At 47.5% G+C, this 18,937-nt stretch overlaps 1 protein-coding gene across 1 annotated transcript in view; it reads left to right on the forward strand.

Annotated features, from left to right (window-relative positions):
* Positions 1-18,937, forward strand: part of IPO5 (importin 5) — an 88,478-nt gene that overhangs the window by 40,638 nt on the left and 28,903 nt on the right. Inside the window, exons 18-21 of the mRNA XM_030567694.1 lie at positions 443-539; positions 10,431-10,603; positions 11,170-11,281; positions 11,974-12,029. Of these exons, the coding sequence (XP_030423554.1) occupies positions 443-539; positions 10,431-10,603; positions 11,170-11,281; positions 11,974-12,029 (438 nt within the window). The remainder of the gene's footprint in view (positions 1-442; positions 540-10,430; positions 10,604-11,169; positions 11,282-11,973; positions 12,030-18,937) is intronic.

Consider the following 18,937-nt stretch of genomic DNA (forward strand, 5'->3'; position numbering starts at 1 on the left):
CTGCTTGCATTCAAATTTAAGTAGTTTTCATTTTTACGTTCATATTGCTGTAGTTTAGGTTTCAAACTCTGCAGATGACTTAAATACATAGGATTTTTTCTATTGGTCTTAAGTTCTGTTAACTTTTACAAAAATTAAGCCTTGGGACAAATGTAACGAGTGTCCTTTCAGATGTTAGCAAAAGGAGCCCTAGAAAGAGAAAATTCTGTTATGTATCATAAAGTATACACATTTAGTCTAAAAAATATTCAGCCACTAGTGAAAAAATATACTCTGCCATCTAACTCTTTCCAGATATCACGGCATTCTAACATGGCTTTTCCGTTAACTCTGACCTTACTCTGGTTGTCTATTATCCTCCTTTGAACATTTCATAGTTTAAAATTTTAGTAATACTTTTACACTAGTGCTGATAATGTTAAAATTACCTTTTTTGTTTCAGGTTTGCTATGCTAAGGAATTAAAAGAAGGATTTGTAGAGTACACAGAGCAAGTTGTAAAACTGATGGTTCCTTTGTTGAAATTCTATTTCCATGATGATATCCTTTTTAATATAAAAATAGAAATTAACTAGCAGTTTTACTTCAAAAAAAAAAACAAACCCAAAACTTCAGCTATGCTAGTCATCTTTCCATGAATATGGAGGAAGTAAGTTCAGCAGTGTTTTATTCTAGTATCAGGAAGGTGTCTATAGCAGGGGTCGGCAACCTGTGGCAGAGCCGATTTTGTCTGGCACGCGGCTGCCAGCCGGAGTCCCGGCCTCCGGCCCCGCTCAGCTTGCTGCCAGCTGAGTGAACGGAACCCCAGGCCGGCAGGAGGCTGAGTGGGGACAGGAGCTGCAGAGCCAGAGCACAGCGAGGGGGGAGCCGGGGGGGGGATGCACGGGGACTGCTGCCCACATTCAGCTGGGGGTGGATCTCAGGAGGGGGCAGTCAGAGGACAAGGAGCAGGGTGGGGTTGAGGTTTCTGACTGGGGCAGGTGGGTTGGGAAGTGAGGGGGAGTGGATGGGGGCAGGGCAAGGTCAGGGCTTTCCCCTCTTTTTTGATTGTTGAAATATGGGGAGCTTGGGGACGCATGGGGGCTGGCACCCGCATATATCCACTACAGCCTATAGGAGCCCCCAAGGGGGCACTGGGCTGCAGCCTGGGCAGGGGGGGCGTGGCTGCTCCCTGCGAGCGGCGGCACTGCTGCCGCCTTTGCAGGGCTGCTGCCCCCCTGCACCACGCCAGCTCCTCCATGGCTGGGGCTTGCTGCTGCTGCAAGCAAGGACTCTCTGGCTCTCCTGTGCCTCCAGAAGGCGGCTCTTTCCTGCCTAGCTGCTGCAGCAGCCCAAATCCGGCAAAGTCAGTGAGTGGACTTGGGGCGGGGGCCACCGAGGTGGGGTGGGTAGGGCTCACAGGGGGTCTGTGCACCCTCCAGGGGAGTTCAGGGGGTGGGGAGGGGGGAACTGGTCTGGAGAGCAGCCCCTGGGCAGTCTTGCTCCTGGGGTCTGTAAAGGCTCATTGGGATTTGCCCCCCAATGAACCGGGGTGTGTGTGTGGGGGGGGGGGAGAACAAGATTCAAGTTTCACTTAGGGTGCAAAATATCCTTGCGCTGCCCCTACCCCAGGGGGTGTGTGCACCCCAGGTTAAGAACGACTGCAGTAAACTGATAAGATCTGCATTTTAATTTAATTTTAAATGAAGCTTCTTAAACATTTTAAAAAACTTGTTTAGTTTACATGCAAGAATAGTTTATAGCAGGGAATCCTTTCAGAAGTGGTGTGCCGAGTCTTCATTTATTCACTCTAATTTAAGGTTTCGCGTGCTGGTAATACATTTTAATGTTTTTTATAAGGTCTCTCTCTGCAAGTCTATATATTATATAACTAAACTAGTGTTGTACTGTAAAATAAACAAGGTTTTCAAAATGTTTAAGAAGCTTCATTTAAAATTAAATTAAAATGTTGTTCTTTGAGAGATGTCCCTGTAGGTGCTCCACTCTAGGTGTCGGTGCTCCTCTGCGCCTTTGATTGGAGATTTTTTGCAGCAGTACTCGTAGCGGCCACGCATGCCTAGAACCTGTCACTCACTCTGAGTATGTCACTAGTGAGCATGCATGGCCAGTACCCTCAGTTCCTTCTCTACCACCCCCGGCTTGAGATGGAGCTCAACAGACTCCTTCAGATTTTGTTTCCCATCTCAAAATATTATAGTTAGTTTTTTTTCCTGTTAGTTAGTGTTACCTACCTTTCTTCATTCTATTAAAAAAAAAAAAAAAAAAATTCTCTCAGCCACTTCAAATATGGCTGGCTCCACAGGCTTCAAGCGCTGCTCTTCCTGTAAGGACGCTGTCCCTCTCTTGGATGGTCATCCCCAGTGTATAAAATGCTTGGGGAAACTCATATTCTCCAAAAATGCACTCACTGCGCTAAGTTAAGTTCCAGAGCGAGGAAGGATAGACAGTTGAAGCTAAAACTTACCTTGCTTCAAAAATCCCTGCAGTCCGCCTCAGACCCCGGTGCGGACTCTGCCTCCGATCTCAGACTCAGCTCTAATCCTTCAAAAAAGCTGAAGAAAACAACTAAACGGGAGCACCCAAAAGCTACACAAAACTTTACTGACAAACCCTCCCCTGTCCAATCCACGGTCTCCTTACCGGTGTTTCCCCGCCTGAGTACGTTTGACGAGCCGGGCTCCTCCGGTACTGCGCTAAACCCGCCTGTGCTTTCGGCGGCAGCATGAGGCTCTGGTGCTGAGGCGACAGGCTTTCAGTTGCCTGCCTCGATTATGGCACCTGTCGGCACCGCGATGAATGCGGCACCGTCAACTCAGGCACCTGCTATTGATAGCACAGCACCAGCATTACTATCGCTTCCTGGCACGGAGCCAAGATTAAGAACTCCGGTGTTAGCCCGGGTTACCTCACAGGATTTATATCAGCCTTCGCCTCTGGCTGCCCCAGCACTGCAGTTTACCCACTCAAGTGACCTCCTAGTGTCTCCTACACTGCAATCACCTTTTCTTGGGGATGCTTTCTCCCTGACAAATGAGTCAGGGTCTGAGCAGCCTTCCTCCAGTGAAGAGGAGTCTGAACTACAGGGTAATGTTCCAGGACAATCGCAATTCTACCCTCAGAGTCCTGTCACACGCTTACACAGGAAAATTGTCCCAAGCCACCCTCAAGATCCCGCCTCCTGGTGTGTTAACCCCTGGATGGCACCACCTGTGCCTTTTCCATCACTATGGCAGCATTGGGCTCGGTGGCAGTCTTTCCCTCGGCAGCATGTACGCTACTCTACTCAGACTAGACGCGAACGTCCGAATCCTATGACTCACTTGGTGGCACCCTCCCATACTCAGGATCAATTAATTCCACCTCCTGATCCAGTATTACCTGACGTATCGACTGGTCCAATACCTGAGGAGGCGTTACTTCCTTCCCCTCCCCCACCATCAGACAACTTTTCAAGATTCCAAGATCTCTTCAAAAGAGTTGCCAGTGAGCTTAGAATCAATCTGGAGGAAGTACCTGACCAACAACATGAGCTAACGGACATCCTGCAACCATCTTTGTCATCCAGACTGGCATTACCAATTAATCCGGCCCTTTTGGAACCTGCTAAATCCATCTGGCAGACTCCAGCCACAAGCCAGCCTACCTGCAAACAAGCAGCCCGTAAATACTTCATTCCCTCAAAGTGCTCTGAATTCCTTTTCTCACATCCTGCGCCAAATTCATTGGTAGTGGACGCAGCCAATCAGAGAAACAAACAACAGTATTTCCGCCATACCCCGGCCAACAAAGAAGGCAAACGCCTAGATCTGCTGGGTTGCAAGGTGTATGCCTCTTCAACGTTACAATTTCGAATTGCCAACTATACCGCAATTCTAGCAAAGTACGACCATAGAAACCAGAAGTTCATGGACTTTATTGAACACATCCCAGACAACAAGAAACAACAGTTTACAACTTTAGTCTCCGAGGGCCAAATCATATCCCGCACGGCTCTCCAAGCAGCTCTGGATTCAGCCAATACTGCGGCAAGATCCACCGCTACGGCAGTGGTCATGCACCGAGGATCATGGCTTTCATCTTCTCTCTTTCCTCACGAGGTTCAGAGCATCATAGAGGATCTTCCTTTTGATGGTGACAAACTCTTTGCTTCCACCACTAATGAGGTACTTCACTCCATGAGGGACTCAAGGGCAACTCTTCGGTCCTAAGGTATCCAAAGCCCTACAAACAGAAGGTGACAGTACAGATATCAACCTTACCACTGCCCGCACTACCCCTTATATACTCAGCATTTCCCGAGATCTCAGGATCATCAACAACACCACCAACGCCAGAGGCCTAGATACCAGTGGCATTGCCCCAACTTCCTCAAAATAATAAGCAAATTTGAACCTTTGGTCGAGGGTCTCGTAAACGTCGCCCCAACTCCACCGTATGCACTCCCCACAACTATCTTTGGATACCGTCTGCAGCCATTTTTACACCAATAGCAGAATATTACCACCAACAAGTGGGTTCTAGAGGTCATCACAACGGGGTATTCCATCCCTTTCCTCTCTTTACCTCCTACCCACACACCCTCCCCATCCCTCTTCAAGGACACCTTTCACGAGCCACACCTCCAGCAAGAAGTACAACATCTCCTTCATCTGGGTGGTATCGAACTTGTGCCCGAATGCCACAAGGGGAAAGGATTCTACTCCCCTTATTTCCTAACACAACCGTTTTCTTCGTTTTACCCTTGGCTCGACACATTACCAATACAGAGTTCTACCATTTGGCCTTTTTGCTGCCCCTCGAGTTTTCTCCAAGCTCCTAGCGGTAGTCACGGCCTACCTCAGGAAACAAGGGTTTATAATATTTCCTTACCTAGACGATTGCGTCCTCAAGGCCTCCACATACACTGAGGCCCTCCAATTCACAAAGATCACCATTGAGTGCTTTCAATCCCTGGGCTTGCAAATAAACGAAAACAAATCCACATTAAGTCCTACCCAATGCCTGGACTTTATAGGAGCGACCCTCGACTCCAGAACCGGACGGGCATCCCTGCGACCCGACCGATTCAATACCATGAAACTGCTGGCTACAAGGCTTCACAGCAGCCCTCGAGTAGCCGCCCGAGACTGCCTCCAACTACTGGGGCACATGTCGTCGTGCACTTTCGTGGTCCAGAATGCACGTCTCCACACGAGGTGCTTCCACGCTTGGCTGGCCATGGTTTACAAACCGAACGTGCCCTCAATAAACAAGCAGTTAACCATACCTTACCGCGTCAAGGACTCTTTCACATGGTGGACAGTCCCCAACAACCTCTGTTCTGGAGTCCCCTTCCTCCAGACTCCACCAACTGTGATGATGAAGACTGATGCATCCCTCACCGGCTGGGGAGCCCATATATCTCACCGAACAGCCCACGGGCTATGGTCTCACTCCAAAACCTCCTTACACATAAACGTTCTAGAACTTCGAGCTATCCGGAATGCTTGTCGTTGCTTCCTCCCACTAATCAAGAATCAGCATGTACGCAGACAACATTGCCTGCATGTTCTGTGTCAACAGACAAGGGGGGGGGGCTCGTTCCCACTCTTTGTTTAGAGGGCATGAAACTCTGGAACTGGTGCCTTGCGAACCGCATCCACATAGCTGCCTATATCCCTGGTGTGCTGAACACCACTGCCGACGAGCTAAGCAGACGTTTTCCTTCGGAACACGAATGGGAGATAGACAGCAGTCATTCTCAACATATTTTGCACTTGGGGCTACCCAACCATAGATCTCTTCACAACCCCGGAAAACATGAAATGCCTTAACTTCTGTTCCAGGGTGGGACTGGGCAAACACTCCCTAGGGGGCGCATTCATGATCTCCTGGCACCGGCCCCTCATTTATGCTTTTCCCCCAATACCGTTGCTCACAGGGTACTCACGAAGATACGAACGGATCATGCCAGGATAATCTTGATCGCACCCTCATGGCCGAGACAACCGTGGTTCCCATTCCTCACCAGAATGTCAATTCAACCACCAGTCTCCCTACCTCTCATCCCCAACCTCTTATCACAGCAGCACGGCCAGCTTCTCCACCCCAATCTCTCCATGCTTCACCTCAAAGCTTGGTACCTGCATGGTTCTCCCAATGAGAACTAGACTGTTCCGACCAAGTACAGAGGGTACTTCTACACAGCAGAACGCAATCCACCCGTACCACCTACCTCCGGAAATGGAAAAGATTCACAAAATGGTGCTTAACCAAACAACTGTCTCCTACCTCTGCACCTCTTCCCTGCATACTTGATTATCTATTGGATGTTAAGCAATCCGGCCTGTCATTCAGCTCTATTAGAGTCCACTTAGCTGCCATCACAACCTTTCATAGCACAGTTGACAATACCTCAGTTGTCGCTCGTCCCATCACCAAACGTTTCCTGAAGGGACTCCAAACCCTATATCCAGACATGGGATCTTCACCTAGTATTGTCCTGTTTAACTCATCAACCCTTTGAGCCCTTAGCCACCTGCTCCCTTTTGCACCTCTCGATGAAAACAGCCTTTTTGGTGGCCATTACCTCTGCCGGGCGGGCGAGATAGCAGCCCTTATGGCAGATCCACCATATACGCTCTTCTTCAAGGACAAAGTTACTCTGTTTACACCTGAAATTCCTTCCAAAAGTTCATACTTCATTTCACCTCAGTGAACCAATACACCTACCAACTTTCTTCCCGAAACCGCATGCAAACTCCTTCGAGGCCACAGTGCACACACTTGATGTGCGTAGGGCCTTATCCTTTTATCTGGACAGAACTAAATCCTTCAGAAACTCTCCTAGACTCTTTGTCTCCATCGCGGACCGTTCCAAGGGCGTGGCTATCTCTACCCAGAGGCTTTTGAAATGGATCTCTGATTGCATACGCCTTTGTTATCTGATAAAGCACATTACACCTCCAGCATTGATCAGGACACACTCCACTAGATCTATATCTACCTCGGTAGCCTTTCTACGCGAAGTACCCTTGTCTGACATTTGTAGGGGGGCCATCTGGTCCTCCCATCATACATTTGTTACTCACTGTGCCCTTACTCAAGGCCCTCTCTCTGACACTAGATTAGGCAGGGCAGTATTGTCTATGGCATTCCTGCCAGATCTGAAGTCCCTCCCTCCTTGAGATGCACTGCTTTGAAGTCACCTAGAGTGGAGCACCCACAGGGACATCTCTCGAAGAAGAGGAGGTTACTCATCTTGTGCAGTAACTGACGTTCTTCGAGATGAGTGTCCCTGTGGGTGCTCCACTACCCACCCTCCTCCCCTCTACTTCGGAGTTGGGGTAACCTCCGTTGTAGAGAAGGAACTGAGGGTACCGGCTGTGCATGCTCACTAGTGACGTACTCAGAGTGAGTGACAGGTTCTAAGCATGCATGGCCGCTACGAGTACTGCTGCAAAAAAATCTCTGATCAAAGGCGCAGGGGCGCACCGACACATAGAGTGGAGCACCCACAGGGACACATCTCGAAGAACATCAGTTACTGCACAAGGTGAGTAACCTCCTCATCTTACGCCACTGACCCACTCAGCCCGCTGCTGGTCTGGGGTTCTGTTCACCTAGGCCGGCAGTGGGCTGAGTGGGGCCTGCGGCCGGGACCCCAGCTGGGAAGGGTCTGGCAGCCAGAACCCCAGATCGGCAGCGGGCTGTGTGAGGCTGGTGGCTGGGACCCCGGACCAGCAGTGGGCTAAGCGGCTCAGCTCACTGCTACTCAGGGGTTCCATACTCTGGCTCCTGCCAGCCGGGATCCCGGCTGCTGGACCCGCTCAGCCCAGTGCTGGTCTGGGGTCCTGGCCCTGCCCACATACAGTGGGGTACCTACCTTCCCCCTGGTTCTGGCCCATTCTCTTCCTCTCTCTGCACTGAGCTGAGAGTTGGAGTGGACCGAGCACAGGGCTGGGGGTGAAGGGTCTGGCCAGGAGCTAAAATGAAGGAGGGGGCTCAAGGTTGAGGCAGGAGGTTTGGGTGTGGGGGCACTTACCTGGGCAGCTCCCATGTGGTATGAGGGGTGCAGGTGGGAATGTGAGTGAGGGTGCAGGGGCTCTTGTTTGGTGCTCAGGGTGGGGGTGGGGATGTGCAGGGTGCATGGGATGTAGGGGGGGCAAGAGTCAGGGCTGGGGGCATGTGAGGGGGGTGCAGGTGTCAGGGTAGGGGGGCTGGGTATGTGTGGGGGTGCCAGTCAGGGCTGGGATCATAGGGGGTGTCAAGGAGTCAGAGGGCTGGGTGGTACAGGGCTCAGGGCAGGGGCCTGGGTGTGTGTGCGAGGGGCTCAGGGCAGAGGACTGGGTGACTGCATCCCCCAGAACCCCCAATCCCTCCGGCTCCTTGTCCCAGCTACCTCCTCCTGGGACCCCACACCCTATCTAAGTCTCCCTGCCCCTTTATCTCCTGACTGCCCCCCTAGGACCCTACCCCCACCTGTCCCTTGACTGCCCCAACCCTTATCCACACCCCCACACCCAGACAGACCCCCTGGACTCCCATGCCTATCTAATTGCTCTCTGCCCCCTGACAGGATCCCCAGAACTCTGGACCCATACAACCCCCACACCCGCTCCTTGTCTGCCCCAACCCCTCTCCACACTCCTACCTCCTGGCAGTCCCCCCCAGAACTCCTGACTCATCCAACCCCCCCAGCTCCTTGTCCCCTGACCGTCCCCTCCAGAGGACCCCCCCAACTGCTCCCCCAGGACCCTCTTTGCTCCCTGTCCCCTGATTCTCCTGACCCCTATCCACTCCCCAAACAGACCCCTGGACTCATATGCACCATCCAACCCCCCCTGCTCCCTGACTGCCCCCTCCAGAGACCCTGACCCCTGACCACCCCCCAGTATACCACCCCCCCATCCTGCTCCCTGTCCCTTGACTGCCCACCCCTTAACCAACCTCCCCCCCCCCGAGCCCTGGAGCCGACCCCTTTACCATGAGGCTCCTCGCTTATCCGGAGCCCTGCCGCTGCCGCCCCCACCGCGCTCAGCCCTGCTCCGCCCCGCCCCTCAGCACTGTGCGCACGGCAGCAGGGCTCTGGGTGAGCGGGGAGCGTCTTTCCTTCCCCACGGAGCCAAACACTGCCCCGCGGGAGCGCATGGCCCCAGTCCCCAGAATGCTGCGTGGGTGGCAGCAGGGCTCTGCGAGAAGGCGGCAGAGGGGCTGGCAGCTTGCTGCGCTAGGCCAGCGCTCCGACACAGGACCGTGGACCCTGCGGCTTGCCGCGTTGGCAGGATTTTTAATGACACACGGAGTCCCAGCAGGCAGCTGTGTGCCATTAAAAATTGGCACGTATGCCATAGATTTCCAACCCCTGGTTTATAGACTTTCTAAAAATGTTGAAATATATTATCGGCACGCGAAACCTTAAATTAGAGTGAATAAATGAAGACTCGGCACACCACTTCTCAAAGGTTGCTGACCCCTGGTCTATAGCTAACCTCACTTTCAGTATTGTATAAATCGGGAGTTTAAATTTCTCCAACCTGATCCATTGCAAACAAGGTGTCAGTCCAGCAGTCAATGCTACTTTGACCAGTTCTTTAAATTCTTTGTTCATCGGCTTGGGCGTCTAGTTTCAGTACGTATGCAAATTAGAGTTTGGGTCATAACTTCCCAATCTTACAGTATGCACTCACCTCTGCATCTATTTCGTCCAACTAATAAGCAGCACTGGCTATCTAAATGTCTGCCTTCAGCTCTTATCTAATGAAAAGCCTCCATAACATAACTCAGAGCATGAAGAATTAAATAGGGTGGGTAATTTCCAAAACAACAGTGATGTATTATTTTGGTAGCTGTTTACTAGTCTTGCCACAATGGGCAAGGACAGTTTTTTACAACCTAAATATTTAGCATATGTTGTGCTTCTAGATTCATAGCTTTTTTCAAATTGCGCCATTAAAGGAGGCTGTTAGCTTTGGCAGAAATGTGCTATATTTAAATTTATGTATTTCTCCTATACTTCGTTGCCTGTCAGGTAAATAGTACAGGTACCAGCACAGCCACTTAACATGACAAATATGTTCTATGCCTGTCTTTCTAAGCTAGTCCAGTTCCTTTGGCAGATATGGCTTTTTTGGTTCTTTAAAGGAAAATTAAATAAGTAAATGTTAGTTGCAGCATGAATCAAGAAGCCAAGGAAATGCTTAGATAGCTCTTCTTCAACCTTAGTTTACGTTGTAAATCTTTAAAACTTTTATATAGCAAACATAAGTTTTTTACACCAAGTCTCTTTGATTAAATGTCTGAGCAGTTATGAAAATGAGTGTTTGAGCTTGGTGACTGGTCTTCGTTTAAGATGGGAATTAGTACCTTTTTTGTAGTATGTTTCTGGATACTCATGTCATAAAAATACTTCAGTTTGATCTCAATTACCCAGTATTTCCTTAATAATCAAACGTGTTCGTGTGGCAGCAGCAGAATCTATGCCTCTTCTCCTTGACTGTGCTAGAGTTCGTGGGCCAGAGTATCTCACACAAATGTGGCATTTCATGTGTGATGCGCTTATCAAAGCTATAGGGACAGAACCTGATTCAGATGTACTTTCAGAAATAATGCATTCATTTGCAAAGGTGACCTTTTTTTCCTTCATAGAAATGTTTATGCCATTATCATTATTATTGAAAACTTGTATATATTTTTTAGTGTCAAGGAAATTTCGTGCTTACCGTAAGTTTAAATGACTAGTACAGGAGATTTTTCCAACAGTTACCTATCACTTGACTATATATATTTTGTTAGCTTAGTTTAATGTGACTTATTTTCATAGCTAATTATTGAAAATATCCATTGAATCTTATAAATATAGTTGTTTTTCTGGATTAGGGAACACAGTTTTTCACTTGCATAGATATTTGTTTAAAAACATTAATACTGAATATCAAACACAAATCTAGAAAAAAGCTAAACAATTTTACTTATAATATGGATCTACCTGTAAAATGTCAGTTCCTTAATTTTATAAGCCTAGAATTAACTTTTTTTTAAAAGAACTTTCGTATTTTCTCTTTTGACAGTGGTAATTGGAAGTATAGCTCTAGTCAATGTTTTCAACATGTTAAAATTTCACTGCCACTATTTAAATAGTAACTATTTAATGTTACAAAACTTCTATTTTGAACATACTGTATTTCACTAGTGCATTGAGGTAATGGGAGATGGATGCCTTAACAATGAACATTTTGAAGAACTTGGAGGAATATTGAAAGGAAAACTAGAAGAGCACTTTAAAAATCAAGAGTTAAGACAGGGTAAGTTAGTGCTACCTTCGGTGTATTAGAAGTTTCATAATTTGCACTAAAGATAGCTCTCTAAAGCAAAGATTCTCAACATCTCGTATTGACTGCTTCTTCAGTTATCCTCTCCTGAGTTTCCTCACCTTGAGATCCAGCAGCGGTAAGCTGAAACTAGATACATTCAGACTAGAAATGAGGTGCAAACTGTAACTAGTAATTGACCTTTGAAACAGCTTACCAAAGGATGTATTCTCCATCGTTTGAAATCTTTTCCAAAAAATGTTGTAGCTCAATCAGAAGTTGATGTAGAAATCACTAGGTGAAATTCTAAGACAGTCACTAGATGATAAGAATTGTCCCTTCTGGCCTTCAATCTGCAACAACCTCCCAATCCTACAGCAGTGACTGTTTTTGGTATCCCTTTTCCCTGCTTTTCTGGTCTACTTGCTTTTCCCAGACCAAGGTTTCCCTTCTCCCATGCTCCCTCACATACTTGCTCCTAACCTGTTCAGTGCATTTTCCTTACTTGCCCAATGTCTCCTTCAGGCATTCTGACAGAAGGTCCTGAGTGCTTCACCCTGCAAGTGTTTCTGGAGTCCTCTTTTATCCATTACTACATTTTTGTCAACTGTTCTGTGCTTTTGCAGGAGTGGGTCCTAGTGAAAACATCTAAACCTTATAGTTTGCACTTATTCCTTTTAATTTAGTGAAAAGACAAGATGAAGACTATGATGAACAAGTTGAAGAGTCATTACAAGATGAAGTAAGTTATTTCTTTTTTCTTTGTTTAAAAAAAATAAAAATTTAGACACTTTCAAATTCCACAGAGCAGCAGCTATGTGGAGACAGACATTACATTACACCACAGTGACATACTGCTGAGTTGAAACAAACACCACCAAATCCTTTGAAACTTGCCCATATGTATCCGCAGTATTGGAGGAAGTGCATCTTTGACATGTTTCCTCAGAAATTTCTAACAAGCATTGTCCATTGGTGCTACGGCGTGTGCTGGAACTTGAAGATATATCCTAACTGCTGTTGGAACAGGTTTAGAGCAGAGCTTTTCCTTACTTATTTCCTCTTTTGAAGAGCTTTCTCTTCTAAATAAGATTGCTTTTTTTAATACTTTTTCAATCATTGTTCTATTCCAAGTATTGTCCAAGGTTCAGTCCAATTGTCCTGCTTTTCATCTTTGTGCCTTTTGAGCCTGTGTGGTGTTGCTAACCCAAGCAACAGCATGACTCAAGGTCAGGCAGGCTGCAAGCCATTTGCCTCCTTCAGTGTCATCATATGTGTTGCTGATTGTTAGCTGTCATCACTGCCTGGGTGGAGACTGTAGAATCTGAAAGTACTGGGAAGGAAACTTCTAACTATTTAGGCAGTGGAGTAAGGAGACCAGGAGCAGGGGGGTTGGATAGAGGGCAGGGGAGTTTGGGGTGGTGGTTAGGGGGTGGGGGTGTGGATAGGGGTCGGGGTGGTCAGAGAATGTGGAACAAGGGGGTTGAATGGAGACAGGAGTCCGGGGGGGCAGTCAGGAATGAGAGGAGGGGTGGATGGGGCACCAGGGGGCAGTCGGGGGCAGGGGTTCCGGAGGCGGTCGGGGGACATGGAGAAGGGGTGGTTGGATGGGGAAGGGGTCCTGGGAGAGGCAGTTGGGAATGAGAGGAGGGGTTGGATGGGGTGGTGGGGGCAGGTGGGGGCTCCAGGGGCTGTCAGGAGACAGGGAATGGGGGGGTTAGATAGGGGCTGGGGCCAGGCCATGCCTGGCTGTTTGTTTGAGGAGGCACAGCCTCCGCTAACTGGTCCTCCATACAATTTTGGAAACCTGATGCAGCCCTCAGACCAAAAAGTTTTCCCACCCCTGATTTAGCTTCTGGGTTATTTGGGCACTAGATTGGAGGAGGAGTCCAAAAGATTATATTGGAAAGCAGGAAACATTCCACATGGAAAACTTCTTTGAATGAAGTCGTGGAAAAATTCTACTTTGTTAGAAAAGAATAGACTGGAGGTGGTCCTCCATCCTTTCTAATTTTTGAGTATTTAATAGTCAAAACTTGCACTGAGTTCACTGTTCATCTAGCTGCCGGTTCAGCTTTTCACTTTTTCAAAGCATGGATCATGAATTTTCATTCATCTTGTGGTTACAAAGCTTATTCTGGATTCTCCCTCCAGTGTATGAATATAGTCTTTGTTCTGTTTCTACAGTGCCTAGCACAGTAAGATCCTAGTGCATGACTAGGACTCAGAGGTGTTACCCCAGGACCAATAAATTAATCATACTAATGCTCATAGATCCACTGTTTTGAGCTTAGGGGCACATCAGTTTTAAAAGTTTCCAAAATGCTCCTTTACAATGTCTATATCAAAAAATGAACGATTCTTACTTGACACTCCAGACACATTTATGAAAGCCTTATTTCCTCAATTTGTTCCCCTAGATCTGTGCCCCGTTTGAGAGCAGTCCTGCAGTGGCTTTAGCTACTAACTTCTCACGCACCACCTGAAGGTCACAACTGCTTGTTAATTTCCAGAACTGAGAAACCATATGGGCAATTCTCTAACGCAAAAAAGTGGTGACTTTCTCCAAAAATCAGTCATTAGGGTTTGTCCATATGGATCCACACACCTCAGCCCATTCCAACTAGTCTCTCTTGTTCGGGCTATTCAGTTAATTGAAGGAACGGAGTGTGATTGGGATCCATGACCCCTCTTAAATTCTCACAACTAAACAATGGGATACAAGTGGTCTTTCATTGAAAAGAAAATGAGAGGAGTTTACTGCGAGTTACTGCTATACATCTTGTCATTTCAAAATATATAGAACACATTTTTTTCTTTTTACCAAGAAAAATAACCTGAGGTAAAATTGTTCCCATGAACTTGTCATGAGAAATTCTGAAGAGGAATGACTTAAATAGAGTAATCTTACTAAGCGCACTAACTTCTTCTTTGAATAGTGTCCCTATGGTTATTCTACTTCAGGATGTGTGCATGCCTATACTTTTTGATCCCTGAGTCCACACCTGCAACATAGATATCTTTGGGCTCTGGTGAATGGGCTTTGAGCTTGGCCCTGGGCCCCAGTAAGTCTAACACGAGCCCTGGTGACCCATTAAAATGGGTTCTTGACCCACAGTTTGAGAACCCCTGGGTTATGCCCAAGATCCCAGGCTTCAAACTCTGCCTGGCCTGCCATAGGCCCTTTCCTTGCAGTGATAGGCATTCAGTATGTCTCCACTGCCTGGGAGAGACTTGTGTCCCTGCCAAACGTACGATCTCCAACTTTTTTGATCTGCTTTTAACTCCTGAGTAGATCAGGCTAAAACTCTTGTTGATGGAACATTCTCTGAGACTCTAGGGTCCAAATCACCACCTTATACATTGGATCTGGTTGTTCAGAGCGGCCTGGTGCATCACAGTTGCTATGGTAAGCAAACCTGCGGGTCCTCCAGAACCATCCAGACTCCAGAAAAAAAAAGACCCCATTTTACAGAGCAGGTTAAGAGCAAGGAGAAGTCTTGATCTGAGTCTGTCTTCATGTCCTGGCACAGGAATTGGTGAGGCTCTTACCCACTCTGGTCACAAGACTGCAGCATCAGCTAAGAAGACCACACTGCATACCAAGAAGCCATTGGTAAACAATCTAGAGTGGTGTCAGCGCTGGACTCCGTACCTTCAAAGCAAATGGATTTTAAAGCAGAGCTGAAACTGTTGTTGATACAGTCTTATGTACCCAGCTGAGATGGGACTGTGGATTGCACTTCAGTACCCTTGCCTGTATCGCACTATATACTGAGTCCCAAGGGTCATTCTCCAGCTCCTCTGGTGCCATCCTGGCTCCTTTTCCATGAGGACCTTCAGATTTGGGAAGAACTCAAATTGGTTTTACTGAGGGATACTGAAAGAGTTCTCTCTGGTACCAACTTTATCTTCTGGAGTCAACTTACCCTCCAGTCCTGCCATCTACAGTAACCCATCCTCTGGTACCAACACAGTCAATGCCTAACACAGTTTGAGGGTACTGAGAGGGACTTTCAGCTGGTACCCCCATCCTCCAGTACAGTCTTGCTGCCCAATTGAGTCTTGGCCTCCACATGCAGTAACCAGACCCTTTGTCAACTCAGTAATGGAGACTGGAAACTGTTGGTACCAGTACCGCTTGCCCCTCTGATGGGCACTGCGGTGGGCACTTCATCTGATTCAGAAGTTTCCAAAGTTACTCCACCTTTCTGTTCTAGCCTTCCTCCCTTAAGGTGCACCCCAAGGAAGAAATTACACCCAGCAACATTGTGGTCCTGCCCTTTCCTTATGCCCCATGAGAGTTGGCTTATTGGAACCCAAGGGCCCCTTATGATGATCAGCTCTGCAGGGTCCCTTTTTTGTAAGAGAGCATGCCAAGAGCAACAACTGAGATCCTCAGGTCCTGCTCCATAGGAGGAACTTGCAGAGGAGCAAGAGCCAGCTGGAGAAGCAGAAATACCACCTTCCCACAAATCCTCTTCCTCACTAGATGAGGCTGTTATGTGTCTCTCACCATCTTATGCTGATAATTTCAAAGCCTTTCAAAACCTTATAAAACAAATAGCAGAGAACTTACACATTCAGTTTGAGGAGATACAGGAACATTCTACATATATCTCGGAGCAAAATCACTTTGCCCATCAATGATGCTCTGCTGGCCCAGCCTGTATGAGGTGGCATGGTAGCTAGAATTTGCCACACATGTATAAATGAGCTGACACATACTATATACCTCCCAAAGGTTTGGAGAATTTTTTTCTCCCATCCTATACCTAACTCTCTGGTGATTGAGGCCATTAATGAACAAAATAGGCAACATTGGTCCTGTTCAACACTATCTGATGAGCTGAAATGGCTGGACATTCTGGACTGTAAAAGGTACTCCTTGGCCTCTTTGCTATTCAGAATACTCAGTTACCAAGCCCTGATGGCAAAATACAATTTTACACTTTATTCAAAAAGTACATCTTTTTTTGAACAGATGCTACAGGGGAAACAATTTCAAGCGCTCCTAATGGAAGGCGAGACAGTCACAAACATTTTTCCAAACTTCACTCAATGCCGCCATGAAGTTCAGCCTCATTTTGACATTACATCAGAATTCTCAAACCATAGCAAGGGCTTGCCTTCAATTCCTGGGCCAAATGGCAACCTGTACATTTGTTATCCACTTAGCAGTGGCAGATTAGCCACTGGCCTGTGCCCAGGGGCCCCCCAAAAAAAATTCTCTGGGCAGCAGAAGCCCCCAGCACCCTCTGACCCCGTCCCTGGCAGAAGCCGCAGGACAGTCAGGGCAGGAGAAGCCCTAGTGCTCCGACCTGGCCCCTGCAGAAGGGCAGGGGAAGCCCCAGCACCTGGACCTCCACTGTGGCCCTGTGACTGGGGGAACTCTCACTTCCTGCTGCAGGTGCAGGGACAAAGCTGGTCCATTCTTGGGGCTGCAGTCAGGGGAGGAGGGTGCAGAAAGAAGCAAATGGGTTGTGGAGAGTTGCAGTGGCAGGGAGTGCAACAGGGGGACTGTGGGTGAAAAGGCATGGGTCCTGGAGAAGGTGCAGAATGGGTATGGGACTGAAGGTGGGGAGGACCGACTCTTCCCCCCCCCCCCCCCGCTCCGCCCTCCAGCACACTTGCTCTGGCCCAGGACCCCAGGAAACCTTAATCCACGTCTGCCACTTAGCAAGATTACACTCTCGGTGTCTTCAAGCCTGGCTGAGAAATATTGACACCCTCCAAAAAAAGTCTACTCAAGACTGTGTCCATACCTCAGAGGTCATTCGTTCCCTTAATTGGCTAAAAGATCCCCAAAAAGTATGCATGGAGTTATGTTCTTACAACCTCCACCCACAAGGATCATCCCTACAGATGCTTTCCTGCTGGGCTGGGTTATGCACTTCATGACTTCACAGCTTGGCAAATGGAATCCGCAGAAAGTGATCCTGCATATCAACATATTAGAGCTCAGAGGTCCATTACTCTTCTACTCAACATCAAGGGCACTCGAGCAGAATCATTCTGGATAGCAAAGCAGTAGTATATTATATCAGTCATCAAGGAGGAGCAAGATAACAGCTCTTCGGTGCTGAATCCATATCATACCACCTACAGATTTCATCAGTTTCACTACCAGGACTTCAGAATAGTGGCAGATTCCCTCAGCAGGCATTTCTACCTCTGTCACAAGTGGGAGCTAAACAACATGGTATTCTGAAAGATGTGTCATACCTGGGGTCATCTGGAGATAAATCTTTGTATCAGCATCCCAAGTGATGTGCAGACAACTGTTTGAGGGGAAGGCAAAGCCCCCATTCAATGTGACACTGTAGTCATCCTTTGGCTTCATGTATTGCTATACGCTTGTCCCCAAAGCCATTACTGCTCAAGGTCCTGAATAAGTTGAAACAAAAGCCATCCTTATAACATCATCATGGCCAAGATACAGGTATGGTTCCCCGAGTTGATTCATATGTCTTGACAGAGGATCCCCTTCTCCTGACAATGGATTGTCTCACTCAAGCGTCAAGATCCATCTCCTGCCCCAGTCTCTCAGTGCTTCATCACAAGACATGACTATTAAATGATTCTTTGGTGTAGAACAAAACTTTGCCCTAGAGATACAAAGAGTATTTAATTTTCCTTTATAGTGGGTTTTCTATCTACAGAAGTGGAAACTGTCAGGCTTGGTACAGCCCCTGATCTATACCTTCTCTCATATTTTGTCTGATGTACTTGCAGTTATCTGCTAAATTTAAAAATCACAGAATTATTGTTGAGTTCAGTTTAAGTTCATGTGGCTCCCATCAGCTTCTCTCTCTCCCAGACCCACACCCATTGAGGGATTTTTATTCTTTATCTACCCAAACACAACGAGGTTCATTAGGGGCCTGTTCCACACTTTTCCTCTTATTAAGAAATCTATTCCACCATGGGACCTCAACTTAGTCCTTAATGTGCTGAGGAAACCCCCATTTGAACCTGTGGAGAGCTTTTTCCTCCTTTTGGCCCTCCACACTGTGTTCTTTATAGCAGCTACCTCAGTGGGGTGGGTTAGGGGAGCTGGGATAGCTGATGGCTGATCCACCACACTCTATATTCTATTGCTAAGCAGTGGCACTATGTCCACACTCTCACTTCCTACTTTAAGTTTCTTTAAGTTTCCACATTAATCAGGAGATTGAGTTACTGGTATTTTATCCCAAGTCTCTTTGAGGGAAGTGAGGCTGTATACACTAGATGTAAGAAGAGCTCCATCTTTACCTCAACAGAACTAAGCACTTCAGGGCTTCTCCAGGGCTTTTTCTCTCAATCGCACAACTAATGACAGGGCACCCAATCTCCACCCAAAACCCATTCAGACTGTGTTTAGGATGCTTCCTAATCTGTTCATGAAGCATATTCCCCTTCTATCAGGCTGAGCCCTGGTGGAGTGGAATCATAATTGTGGCCTTTCTGAAAAACCTACCTATCTCAGACATCTGCAGGGCAGTCCTTCTAGTCTTCAGTCCACATGTTTTCTCAGCACTGTGCTCTCATGCCTGCTACCAGAGCTGATATGACTTTTGGTGATGCTGTTTTTTGGTTTATACTGAATCCATCTCCTGTGTAATTGAGGGTACTGCTTGGGAATCTCTTGAAGTGGAACACTACTTG

This window comes from Gopherus evgoodei, chromosome 1 (genome assembly GCF_007399415.2).
Source record: "Gopherus evgoodei ecotype Sinaloan lineage chromosome 1, rGopEvg1_v1.p, whole genome shotgun sequence".
In the NCBI taxonomy this organism is placed as follows: Eukaryota; Metazoa; Chordata; order Testudines; family Testudinidae; genus Gopherus; species Gopherus evgoodei.